Source organism: Leucopleurus acutus (genome assembly GCF_964270905.1).
Source record: "Leucopleurus acutus genome assembly, chromosome: 6".
Taxonomy (NCBI): Eukaryota; Metazoa; Chordata; class Mammalia; order Artiodactyla; family Delphinidae; genus Leucopleurus; species Leucopleurus acutus.
In genome coordinates this window covers 56,095,437-56,108,547 of record NC_139149.1, presented here as the reverse complement: position 1 = coordinate 56,108,547, position 13,111 = coordinate 56,095,437, and the positions used below count along the sequence as shown (strand labels likewise).

General features: G+C 41.0%; 1 protein-coding gene across 1 annotated transcript in view; it reads left to right on the top strand.

Annotated features, from left to right (window-relative positions):
- The window catches only part of LRP2 (LDL receptor related protein 2), a gene marked incomplete at both ends in the record, with an annotated part of 195,552 nt that overhangs the window by 166,593 nt on the left and 15,848 nt on the right, over positions 1-13,111 (top strand). Inside the window, 5 exons of the mRNA XM_082840763.1 lie at positions 3,242-3,370; positions 6,751-6,882; positions 7,909-8,040; positions 9,736-9,879; positions 11,608-11,773. Coding sequence (XP_082696889.1) covers positions 3,242-3,370; positions 6,751-6,882; positions 7,909-8,040; positions 9,736-9,879; positions 11,608-11,773 — 703 coding nt within the window. The remainder of the gene's footprint in view (positions 1-3,241; positions 3,371-6,750; positions 6,883-7,908; positions 8,041-9,735; positions 9,880-11,607; positions 11,774-13,111) is intronic.

The window sequence follows — 13,111 nt, the reverse complement described above, 5'->3', positions numbered from 1 at the left end:
AAAAGGGAGAAGGGAAAAAGAAGGGCCCCCAATTACTTGCAGTTTGCAAAATGTACCTCAGGGATTTCAGTTTGTTCTGTAGAGGCTTGAGCTGCACCTGTGAGTGCAGATCTCCATGGACATTATTGTTTGCAAGACCCTATAAACACGCATTACTCAGATGCAACCCTTCCCTGCTTCTTCCTATTTCATTTGAACCAGATGTTGGCAAGTTCCTTAAGAAAGTGAGAACAAACACTAAATAGCGTTTGAGTCACACTTGACAAACTAATGGTTTCTCTCTTTTCAAAGATGAGGTTTGGTCACTCTTCAGCCTAGAGTTTCTAATTGCCAATCTAGGCATGGGAAATTCTCAGTGCCCCACTGAAAAGATCATGTTAAATAAGGCAGCTCTGGTGTTCACAGAGCTTATCTAATATCCTTCTTTAAAATGAAAATGTATTTCCCAGAAGAGAAAGATGATAGATTATTTTAAGAGATAAGTTTCAAACTGGCTGCATTTAATATTTTAGATATTGAAAAATCTGTGCTTGTACATTTTGAGACTGTTTTAAATCTATCCATTGAAGGAGAGAGCTGATTAATTTTCTGGGCAATTTAATTTACCTAGAAAAAGTCAGTGAGGAAAATTATTTCTCCTGAGTCGAATTACTTTTTTTCCTAAAAGGATATTATCCGGGAAAATTTAGATAAATGCTTAACTTTTCTATTTTCTATTCCTGATATTGATGTGGGCTTAGAATGCTTACTGTCAGCTGCCATCCCAGATGGCCATCCCGGGGACTGGGTGTCAGGGGCACTTTGATACTATTGCCATGTTCAAGTTTGTACCCTCCCTCTCCCTCACCTTTTTGGGGCAGAGATGAACCTGTGGTTATAACATTGTTAATATGTTTGTTTGAAGCATAGCACAAAAGAATGAAAACCCAGAAATAAAACCTTTTTTAAAAATTGGAGCAGGTTTACCCCTTTCCCTCTTCTCTTTCCATTTTCCCTATCAATCATGCCATTTTTCAGTGGAGCCAGACATTTGTAGCATGTGGTCAAATCCCAGAGTGGAAAAAAAGGGGTAGTAAACTAAAATTCTTCTTGTGGAGCAGGAAGTTAGAGGAATCACTGCTAGCCATCACAGTAGGCGAACTGCAACATTTCAATAGCTTAAAACAGCAGAGGACTAAAGTTTGATGAAGGTCAGGCAGCTCCCTCCATCCTGTAATTATGCCATCTGGAACACATAGCCTTCAAGGTTGCGGAGGCAGGAGAAGTGAGAAATGGAGGAGACAGTTTCCTAAGTCCCTGGGCCTGGAAGTGACAGGTGTCACGCATACTCACAGTCCATTGGTTGGCAGTAGTCACGTGGTCCCTATCTAACTGCAAGGGGGACTGGGAAATGCAGGGAAGTGCATGGATATTTAGTGAACACCATTTGTTTCTACCACAATTTACCCTAGTGTCACTAAAATTCCCTGTGCACTTTTCTTTCCATGCGTAGAACACTCTTAACCCCTCCCCCAGGGACAACCCAGAGTCCCTCTCAGTAAATGAAATCCAGGAGCTCCAGGTGACAGGCACTAGTCATGCCATCAATTCCAGATGTGTTTCCTCTTGGTCTGGAGACCCATAAACTAAGACACTAGTTTTATTTGTGTCTCCTGCCCCCAGTAGATAGTGGTAGAACAGGGGGAGCATAATGGAAATAAACATCCTCATTGGGAAAGAAGGAATGAGAGACTCCTTGCCGTCCCTGTTCTGTAGCAATTCTGAAATGCCACTGGGCCATGGTGGCACATGTTGGCCCAGGACAGTCCTGATTTACGTCTGTTGCCCTAGTGGAATTGTTAATAGAGCTCCTTTCCCTCTCACAAGCGTATCGACTTGGAGAGTAAATTGTATGTTTACCCTGTGCAGACATTGTGAAGGCCCTTATATAGTGGGGATCGGAGGAGATTCATTGATGAGGTCAAGACTCTGCTCTCAGAGGAACACCTATGCCCATTTTTCCTCATTGTCTCTGCCTCCACCCTTTGGGAGTGGTTGCTTGTCTATATCCCTCTTCAAATGAAGAGGGAACAGGGGAGTATGCCCTCCTTAGGGGCAGTGCAGCTTTCCCAGCCACTCCCTGCTTGTAGAAGCTTGGGGGCCCAAGAGTTTTGTCACCTCAGTCACAGTGTTTTGTTTTATTTGGTCGTATGTTTCGGAAACGGAGCAGGCTTTCGATCTGCTTGCTTTCAGTTAGTTCTAAGTGTCAATAACCTTACTCAGTGTTTTTGTCTGTTTGTTTGTTTTGGTTTGGGTTTTTTTTTTTTTTTTTGAGACACAGTTCTTGAATTTGTTGCATTTCTTTGCTTAGTTTCCCTCACGCACCTTTGGGTCAACTTTGTCAGTTACATGCAGGCCAGAAAAGTAGATGGGCAGTCATTTAATTCAACTAAGAGAGTTGACTGGTCCTTTTTAAACTTCAGAGTCTTGTGTCATCTAAATGCAGTAGGTTCTCTGCAAACTGCAAATTTCTGGACTTTATTTTCATTGATTTCTGCTTGTAAATCAACTAGTTCTTCCCCGAGCTCATCTCTTTCTTGCCAAACTCAGGTAATGGCAACCCCCCGTGCACATTATTAACATTCCATTTTCTAGCCTCTTTGCCCAGATTGACAAGTTCAGTAAACATGGGGTCCGCCTTCCAGTTTTTCCAAGGTGACAACTTTACAAATCCTTTGCCACTGCGTAACACAGGCCTCCATCTTTCCCTCCTTTGGGATCACTTTCCTCGTTGCCTGCCTCCTGACTGACGCCAATGCCGAATATTTTAGGTTTTGTTATGGAAGTGCCCTACTTCTGTATCATTTAGGGTAATTAATACTAGTGACCGCAACCAACAAATCTCAAACTCTCAGTGGTGTGACGTAGCCAAGGCTTATTTCTCACTCACGTAAAGGCCGGTGTAGGTTGCACGCCCTTCTCCATCTTGACGCGAGGCCGCCTGATTCACATGGTCCCTGGGTTGCTGAGCAGGGAGGCACATAGGCTCTAATAACTTCAGCTCAAAAGTGACACGTGTCACCTCCAACTCATAGTCCATTGGCCTGAACTAGACACATGGTACCAACCTAACTGCAAGGGAGACGAGGAATTGTAGGGAAGCGCATGAGCTTATTTGTGGAGATACTGCCTCTGCCACAGAAGGAAGCGTCATGTTTCACAGAAGAAAAGGTTTTGACTTTATCTTATTCTTAAATTTTAGGTGTAGAACCGACTCCTAGACCTTGTACAGAAGATGAATTTAAGTGTAGCAATGGACATTGCATTTCACAGCACCTGGTATGTGATGATGTCAATGACTGTGGTGACCATTTTGATGAGACGGGATGCAGTAAGTAAATACTTATTTTTATACTTCATTGTAGTAACTCAGGTTAACCTACTGGAAGCATGCAATAACATAAAGTAGACGATAACCGTGTTTCTCTTTAACTTACACATTGTGTTCTGAACTGCAGTCAAGCCCATAGCTACCTGTTATTGAACACTTATTCAATACCAGACATTGTGCTAAACAGTACATGGATTATTTCATTTCATCCCTGTAACAATCCTGTGAGTTAGGTATTGTCTGTCTTTCTGTTTTTCTCTTTTATACAAGTGAGGAAACCAGCTTACAGGTTAAATAAATTGGCTATGTCTTCCTGTCATTAAGAAACTGAGTCAGGATTTGAACTCTGATCCGTTTAACTGCAGGGCGTATCCTCTTCCCAGTTCGTTAGGTGCCTCTCAGCACCTTGAAGCTATTAATTTTGTTTCTTAGTTTGTACATTTTTTCATCTTAAGCCAAATGCAGTATCTTTGGCACATAGGGGAAGAGTGGTCGGTGAGAATGGAAATGTCACAGGGGACCTTGGAAGGACCACTTATTTTTAAGAGAGGATTTTATGTAGGGAAAGGATGATGTATGCAGTCAAGGGATGATTCTAGCTTAATATTGTGATGGAAATCTTGGAAGGGCATGCTAATTATTCACACTCCGGTAGTCCTTTATAGCATTTATGAAATGTTTTCACATACATTCTCTAATTTGTCACTCAAGATAGCTCCAGGGGGTTACTGCTATTATGTCTCACTATATAATAAAGCTCAGAGAGCTTAAGTAACTTGCTTGAGGTCACACAGAGTGGCAGAGGCAGAGTTTGAACAGTCCTGGGACTGCAGTCTGGAAGAGCCGGCTTCTAGCTCCTCTGCAACTAGCTGTGCCACTTTGAGTACATACTGACTTCGTCAGGCCTCGATTTCTTCTTAGGAAAAAGGAGGGAGTTCTTCAAACCCTACAAGTCTGGACTTAGTCACCTTAGTTAGCTGCACATGCTTTCCATTTTGTGGGCTTTAATCGCCTTTTTCTGAGGCGCCCCAAAGATTTCCTGGCAAATTTTCTCCTGTGTGGGTTACAAAAGAAGATGAAGAATCAGCCATATTGAGTTGATTTGCCATTCGTCTCACACACTTTCTCAATGGGGCCTGGAGTTTTTGACCTAATAATGTGACTTGATTAAATATTTAAAAAGCATAAACATGATGGGATTTGTAAAACCCAAAGGTAGATTTGGGTTCTGCTGCCTAGAGACTGATATGTGAATGGTTCCAGGACTTTGGAATATTTCCAAGTTAGGCTCAGGTCAGACATTGGTTTCTCTTTTAGTTACCTGTGCCAATTAAAAGCCTTAAAATTAACCTCAGTACTTTTAATTCAAATGACATTTAATTAAAAGCAGGGTTTATATAAAGGAAATAGGTATCACAGGCATTAATATGGTATGGAAGCAGCATTTCTTTTCAGATATTAAGCGGATCTGTGATATGGAATTCAGTCTTACTGCAGTGGGCTAATTTGACTAAGACATAGAATTCTTACTTAAAACACCAGTTCTTTGATGCTCCTAATCCACTTGCTTTCCTTTTCTTTTCCTTTCTTCTCCTCTTCCTCCTGCTTTTCTTTTAAAACAGGATCACTGAAGTGTTTTGGACATGTGTTTTCTTTTTAAAAAACATTTTAAAATCATGAAAGGAAAGACATTAACATTTTGCTCATACCATTGAGGGATAAAGAAAAGAAGTTAACCTCAGGTTGCAAATATTATTTATGTGATTACAGAGATAGATTGACCTGCTATTTCTCTGTCTGGTAGTTCTTATTCCTTCTTCATAAAATGGAAAATAGAGTGTCTACTTCCGAAATAGAGTATCATATATCTGGGTTGGGGGAGATCTCTTGTATTATGAATTAAAATGGTGATTGTTTTCAAATGAAAAAAGTTACAGGAAGGTCTTTACATTTGAGGATGAATCTCATAATGTTAGAGGGTTCTGCTCTCGTTAAAGACTCTTGTTTCACAAGAGTATAACTCATTCAAGGGAACACTTGGTCCAGAAGTTTTTACCTCCTGGGATCCCTAATCACATTGTAGATTTTAGAGCTGGGGAGGAAATCACAGAGCCTCATGGTGCACTTGAGACTCAGAGAGGTTATGTGACTGGCTCAAGGCTATTCATGTTGATAAAAATAGGGTCACATTTATTGAGCAATGCTGTGGAGACATTATTTACCAACCTTACAGAGATTTAAAAGGTAATAGAGAAATACTATGAGAAACATCATGCCAACGCATTAGACAACTTAGGTGAAATGGATAAATTCTTAGACAAAAAATGCTAAAACTGCCTCAGGAAGAAATAGAAAATCTGAACAGACTTATTTAGCAATGTGTCATTGTTAAGAGCTCAGAGTAGACCTTTATTATAAGAGTTTCACGCATAAAGCTTTTAAGTATGAAATCCAAGGGCAGCATTCCATTGAAGGTCATTGTGCTTTATTTTGTGTTTTTGAAACAATGTTTTTAGTTTATTCAAACCACATATACTCATGGTCATTGTACCTTAAGGCAGCGGTCCCCAACCTTTTGGCACCAGGAAGACAATTTTTCCACGGATGGGAGCTGGAGGTGGGGTGATGGTTCAGGCGGTAATGCGAGCAATGGGGAGCGATGGGGAGTGGTGGGGAGCAGTGGGGAGCGATGGGGAGCGGTGGGGAGTGGCAGATGAAGCTTCGCTCGCTTGCCCTCTGCTCACCGCCTGCTGTGCGGCCCTGTTCCTAACAGGCTGTGGACCGGTAGTGGTCTGCGGCCTGAGGGTGGGGGACCCCTGCCTTAAGGGACCCTGAGAAGTGGCTAAGTTCACTTCATTGCCTACTGTAGAGGACAAATAGATATAAATCTATTTTTATTTAAAAGAATTGAGTCAGGAGATACCTGTATCGGTGTCTTTTATTTATACGTGTGTGTATATATATACATGTATACACACATTTGAGATGTATCTATTTATATATAAACATTATTTCTATATAAATATAATTATATAATATTAAGATAGTGGAGCAGGTGGTTACAGTTGTAAAGAGTCCCTGGCTGTGATTCTGTCCAGAACTGGATGCTCTGAGAATGAGCCTGGCAGTGCTGAGTATAATCGGAAAATTGCCTCAAGGATCTAACATTACATGTATTTGTACAAATGGTTTTCAAGCCATTATCAGATATCCCTATACAGAGGTCTCTGGTACTCTGCAAAGCTTATGGAACGGGGTCCTCTCAAGGTGTTCTATAATTGGCTATCTGTAGGTGTTCTTCTGATATACCACTTGACTGTTCATTTGTGGCTGATGTGCTTTCTACTTTTCATTTGTAATGCTGGGATTTTGTTTTTCAGATACAGGAAAAGAAAGGTCATGTGCTGAAAATCTATGTGAACACAACTGTACCCAATTAAGTGAAGGAGGATTCATCTGCTCCTGTAGACCTGGGTTCGAAGCCAATAGTTTCGACAGAAACTCCTGTGAAGGTAGAGTATATTTCCTCCACTTCCTATTAGGGAGAACCTTGTACTTTTTAGATTCTCCATTCATTCCCTTTTACTAAACATGGTTTAATTCCCTTCATGGGGCTAAGCTCATGGTCCTAGCTCATGAGCTAGGACCATGACTCAAGGATGCCAGTTGCTTTTTCCCCAGGCTATCTTACTGGTGCCTTGCAGAGCATTGGGCCATAGCTCATCTTCAGTAATGTCTGTGAAATTGATACGATTAATGAAGACCTGAGTGATGATGGCTACTTACCGTACCAGTGTCTGAGATCAAATTTTATTTTTTTTCTTTTTAACATCTTTACTGGAGTATAATTGCTTTACAATGTTGTGTTAGTTTCTGCTGTATAACAAAGTGAATCAGCTATACAACACAAGCCTTACTTTCTTCAAACAACACGTATGTATTACATACCTCCTTATGTCAGACGGAAATGAGTTCCCAGGTGCGGAGTCCTCAGGGAGCTTATCAAGAATGGTAAATATCAAGTATGATTTTAGGTGTATTTGATCATTTGAATTTACTGTTCCTATCTCACGATGTGCCACACGCAGATGATTAGAATCGTTCTTTTAAGGGCTGAAGCTTAAGACCTCAATCGAAAAAACCAATCAGTGACTTCCCTTTCTGAAGCCAATTAGCAGGAGGGAAGTGGTACCAAACATCAACAGCACAACAGCTGCTTCCCCAAAGGGAAAATCTTATTCTGTTGTTGTACAGAGTCAGACTGCTTCCGTTTAAATCTGGTCTTTGGGGTTTGGGGTTCAATAATAGTCCCTACCTCAGAGAGTCTTGTTGGAAGATTAAATGAGGAAAAAGCATGAAAAGCATGTGAAACGGTGTCTGAAACTTGGTCAGTGTTCCACAAACATTGGCATCATCGCTTATGTTCATCTGCACCCTTCTCATCCTTATTGCTCGTGAATATGGCTTTAAACAGAAGCAGGGTCTCTAAGGAATGGGTGGGAGCAGATGTTGCCCACTTGGTTTTATTTTGCCTACAGACGTCAACGAATGTGAGCAATTTGGGGTTTGTCCCCAGAACTGCCTTAACACCAAAGGAAGTTACGAGTGTTCCTGCGCCGAAGGGTTCAGGTCCGTGACTGACAGCCACGGAGGACGGTGTGCAGCTGACGGTAGGATGATTGACCTCGGGATTAACTGATGTACTCAGCAATGCTGATGCGTACAGTATACCAGCAAATAAACTTTAGTCTTATTTTGTAAATTCACCAGCTACTTCTCTTCCAACACCCATCCACCCTCTTCTCCTCTCTCCTCCCCTGCCAAATTAAAACACTACCTACAACCCCCCAACAAATCCATAGGAGTTAAAACAAGAGTCAGGGGTTACCTATTATTCTGGATTTAGCCTCTGGTCCACCTGGATAAAAACTTCAAAAAGTGGACAAGATGTCACTCTCCAGAGGATTCAAACAACAAGTGCTTCCCTGTAGGATGGTGGTCACCAAAAGCTCCCAGTCCACCGAGGTCAAGGTTTGAGGCCCAGTAATCCAACGCGGGTCACAAAAAACATTCCATTCAATGGGTCGCAGTCAGTTGGGGCAAATCAGGGACATTCTGTTGAGAAATGTCTTTTTATTGTTCATGGACTACTGATCACAGACAGAAAGCATCTGGCTTATTGGCGACTTCAATCATTAGCTCTACATTTTAGGTTAATGCCAATATTTGAGAATCAGGCCTGAGTGAAGGCAGTAATACATACTAGATAGAAATGACAATAAAAGTCAGAAGTATCATAGTCCAGATTTCCAGAGGTCTGATCTAAATCAGCATATCTCAGTTAAGGGGTCTTTATGATCTTATAGATTTGAATTTAAAGTTTGTAAATGAGTTTAAGGACTTGATAAGAAAATAGCATTTTTATTTTGCAAATGAAGAGTAAAACGGCTTTTCAATTGCTTCATACAAATTGGGCTTTTAAAGCACACATTTGACTAGCATACTTAAATATTTTACCCTCCAAGCATTTTTGACACTGCAGGAAAACTAGGATAAAGGCATTTGAACAGTTGGTGTGGTGATTAAGCAGCAAATTAGAAAATGTTTAACTCTTCACTAACGAGATGACTGAAATAAATTAGAATATTTATATAAAACATTACGTCAAGATAAAGGAAATATATAAAATGAACTTTCAAAAGTTACTTAAGTTAGATTCGACTGACATTATGCAAGTCAATTAAATTTTACAAATTCCAGGCAGTGCATCTTGGAATGAGTCACCATTTCCATAGCTGCTTGAAGTAAAGAAAACTTCTTTTAAACCAAGAACAAGCTGTTTTTTGTCATTAGCTAGAAGCTAAATCGGGTCACAGAGCTGATTGCCTGCTAAAAGAATCATTAAAATCTGTCAGTAAAGAATGGGAAATGAGGACTTCCGGGTAAACTTTTAGTATGACTCTACATATTGTATTTCTTCTGTGAGACTGAATGTCTACAATCTGGTCTGTTTTACTGTCATTGAAAAAAAAAATCAGTGAAAAAGAAGTAGCTATCCAGGGGTCTCAGTCTTGGCTTAGCTTTAAACTGTTGCCCAAAGATAAAGAAGTGATAATATCCCTAACAGAAATGTTAGCTTTCTACCTGAAACGGAGACAAGGATGTCGACAGTCGCAGCTTTTGCAACCCAGTTGATGGTCCGCTCTATTCATTAACAGAGATCAATTTTTAGAAAAATTCTTTTTTGTTTTGTTTTGTTTGTTTTTTAAGGGCAGGGAGGATATCTGCTGTTTTATATCCTACTGTTATAAACAAAAGTTCAGGTAGCATTCAAACAGATTAATCAGCCCTTCATTTGTTTACAGGTTACCCTCCTTTGCTGCTACTGCCCGAAAACGTGCGAATTCGAAAATACAATCTCTCATCTGAGAAGTTCTCAGAGTACCTTGAAGACCAGGAACGCATTCAGGCTATGGATTACGACTGGGATCCAGAGGGCACAGGCCTCAGTGAGTATGAACTGTGGCATCGGTCACTGATAGCAGTTCAGTACCTTGAATTATAAAGTGTTGAACTTTGGGGAATTTATTTCTCATGAGTGAATGTTGTTGCCTGAGTGGAAGAGGATGCTCCCCCCGCCCAGCGTGCTCCAGACAATTTAGCTGTGGCCGTGCATCCCAGCCAGTGTTTCCCACCTTCTCACGGAACCTTCTCCCATTTCTGGGGACTAGCCTTTCAGGATCACCTCATGTCCCTTTGTTTACTATCTCCTTGTCTTTGCCCTTGCCTTCCCCACCGTTGTACGCTTGGAAAATTTCTACTCAAAAACTCAGTTCAAAGTCACCTCCCCTCTGATGTCTTTGATAATCCCTCCTGGCACAGTTCTGGGAGCCTGTAGCATTTTATACACGCTTCTACTAAAGCACATGTTATGTTGAGTTACAGCTAATTGTCCACGTATTTTTCTCCCTACATCTTAACTGTGCTCTTTGGAGACAGAGACTTAATCGAATTCATCTCTACATGCCTGACATCTGACCCAGGATCTAGTACAGTGTGTGTGGTGGGTGTTCAATGAAGGAAAAATGAAAGATGCTTACTGTGGAGTCTCTCATGGCTCTGGCGTGTGGGAGACGGTAGTGGGGCAGGAAAACTTGTGTTCTACGCCTGTCTCCCTCATCTACTAGCTTTATGACCTTAAATAATTGTAACAATTCTCTGGATCTCCATTTCTTATCTGTAAAATAAAAGCAGTAATCTTGTTCGGCCTGCCTCCCTCTGAGAGTTGTTTGTAAAACCAAGTGAGATGACAGATATGAAAATGCTTTGCAAACTAACTATGTAAGATTTATTGCTGTTGTGTTTTCACATTTCATTATACAATACAATGAAATTTTCAAGAATGGTTCAGGGAGCTTCCCTGGCGTTCCAGTGGTTAAAACTTTGCTTTCCAGTGCAGGGGGTATGGGTTTGATCCCTGGTCAGGGAGCTAAGATCCCACATGCCTCGCGGCCAAAAAACCAAAACGTAAAACAGAAGCAGTATCATAATAAATTCAGTAAAGACTTTAAAAGTGGTCCACATCAAAAAAAATCTTAAAAAATAAAAAAAAGAATGGTTCATACCTAGGAAAGTATGTGCCTTGAAAGTCAGTCTTCCTATGCTTTTTTTTTTAACATCTTTATTGGAGTATAATTGCTTTACAACGTTGTGTTAGTTTCTGCTGTATAGCAAAGTGAATCAGCTATACGTATACATATATCCCCATATCCCCTCCCTCTTGCGTCTCCTTCTTCCTATGCTTTTTGAAATGCCTGCTGTCCAATATCCTTTAGTCTATACATAAAATAAGACTTCTCACCTACACAGCTCCTTTATTGCTAGTATGGACTCAAACTCTTAACAATTTGCCCCTGGTTTATCTATATGTTCTGTTTTGGAAACTAGAACGTGATCCAAATGGGGGTAAATAGGCTGAAATATATTTTAATGGATTACCTTCAAATAGAGAGGACTAAGTATCAATAAGTTATCAATTGAAGCATTTGTAGCTAATAGCTCAAGTATGATAGATTTTGAGGTTTGATCATACTGGTTAAATTGAATTATTAGTATTATAGGAACACCGAAGAGGTAGAGGTGTCAGTGAATGAACAGTACTTCACCTGATTAGACCCAGTTCCTCCCTTACCTGGTGCTCCTAACAGGAAGCTGACCTGTGTGTCTTGCCTCCGCAGGTGTTGTATACTACACTGTGCTAGGGCATGGCTCTAATTTTGGTGCTATCAAACGTGCCTACATCCCCAACTTTGAATCTGGCAGCAATAATCCTGTGAAGGAAGTTAACCTGGATCTGAAATACATAGTGCAGCCAGATGGATTAGCAGTGGACTGGGTTGGAAGGTAAGTTTAGCCTCATTCTATTTTCCTGGCCAGAGCTCCCCTCTGCTCACCATGGCACATGAGTTAAACTGGCCCAGATTATGGGCACACTCAGCCTCAGGGGCAGCTGGGTGATGCCTGGGCTTCCTGTAGCCTCAGCAACTACCTCGGCTTCCCCATTGTGTCATATAAACATCTTCACTTCCTATATTCTATGTGTGCCATGAAAATTTTGGGAAAGCCCCAAGGTCAAGATTTTCTATTTTATCTAGGAGAGCATTCTTGCCAACAGAGTTCTGGATTCCAAAATGAACTTTCAGTATGGCAGCGCTGTTCATTTTGTGAAGAAATGGGACAGCCTTACATTCTACCAGCAAAGCAGTTGAGATGAAACATGTTTCTTTATGGTATTTTTTTGAGGAGGAACCATCCACATGTTGTGTTTTTAGGAGGCTATGTTGTCTGAACAGATTGGAAATTTGACTTCCCTGTTTAATCTTTGGGTTTGAGTTAATAGAGCTGTTAGCTTTGATCTGCTCTTCTACACCTTCTAGAACTTCAGGGACCAGAGCCAGACATTTTGGACGATACCTAAATAAGAACCTTAAGTAGGTTTGTCGTCAGATACATGCATGAGAGGCAAACTGATGTGGAAGAATTAATAAGCTCCTTCTTCAAGGAAGAGCCTTGGGTTGGAATGACGTTTGTGGGAAAGTAATTACATTACAATCAGAATTCAACCATTTGCAGAACCTCTTATGTCCTTGAAATGAACTAATAAAGGAAAATGTTTGCTGCACTCTGGGAGAACAGAGAATCCTTTGTAGTATTAATTAATTTTCACCTTTTCGCTCACTTGTCTGGTGCTCCTGGAAGACTTGAGCATCTCTGCAGAAGTTAAGTAGGTCCCACTGTGCCTGCAGCATAACAGGAGACTCATTTCAGCAACTTCTGTCAGGAAACAAGACCTCAGAGAGTCATGAACTGGAAACTCTAGGCTTTAGCGCTTCCTTCTTCAAACCAACCACTTCCTTCTTCAAACCAACCAACCAAGATCTGTCTTCTTGTTTGAAATTTTACCTCTTCTCAGCCTTAATGAATGAGTAAATGTAAGCAACTGCTGGAACTCTTTCTGCTTGTTAGAGACTGAGACCTGAAGCCTTAGGGATGGAATAAGGGCAGGATGGCTTTGCTGGGTTTGTTATTTTGAATGGCTATTTCCACTCATCCTTGGAGCTGATGCCAGATTCCTAGTGATTCCAATGGGTTCTTGGCTGAGGAAGAAGCCAACTCACAGGCAGTCAGAATGAAAGGCCAACAGTGCCTCACAACTCCTATCTAGAAGCAATTGTCTCATGA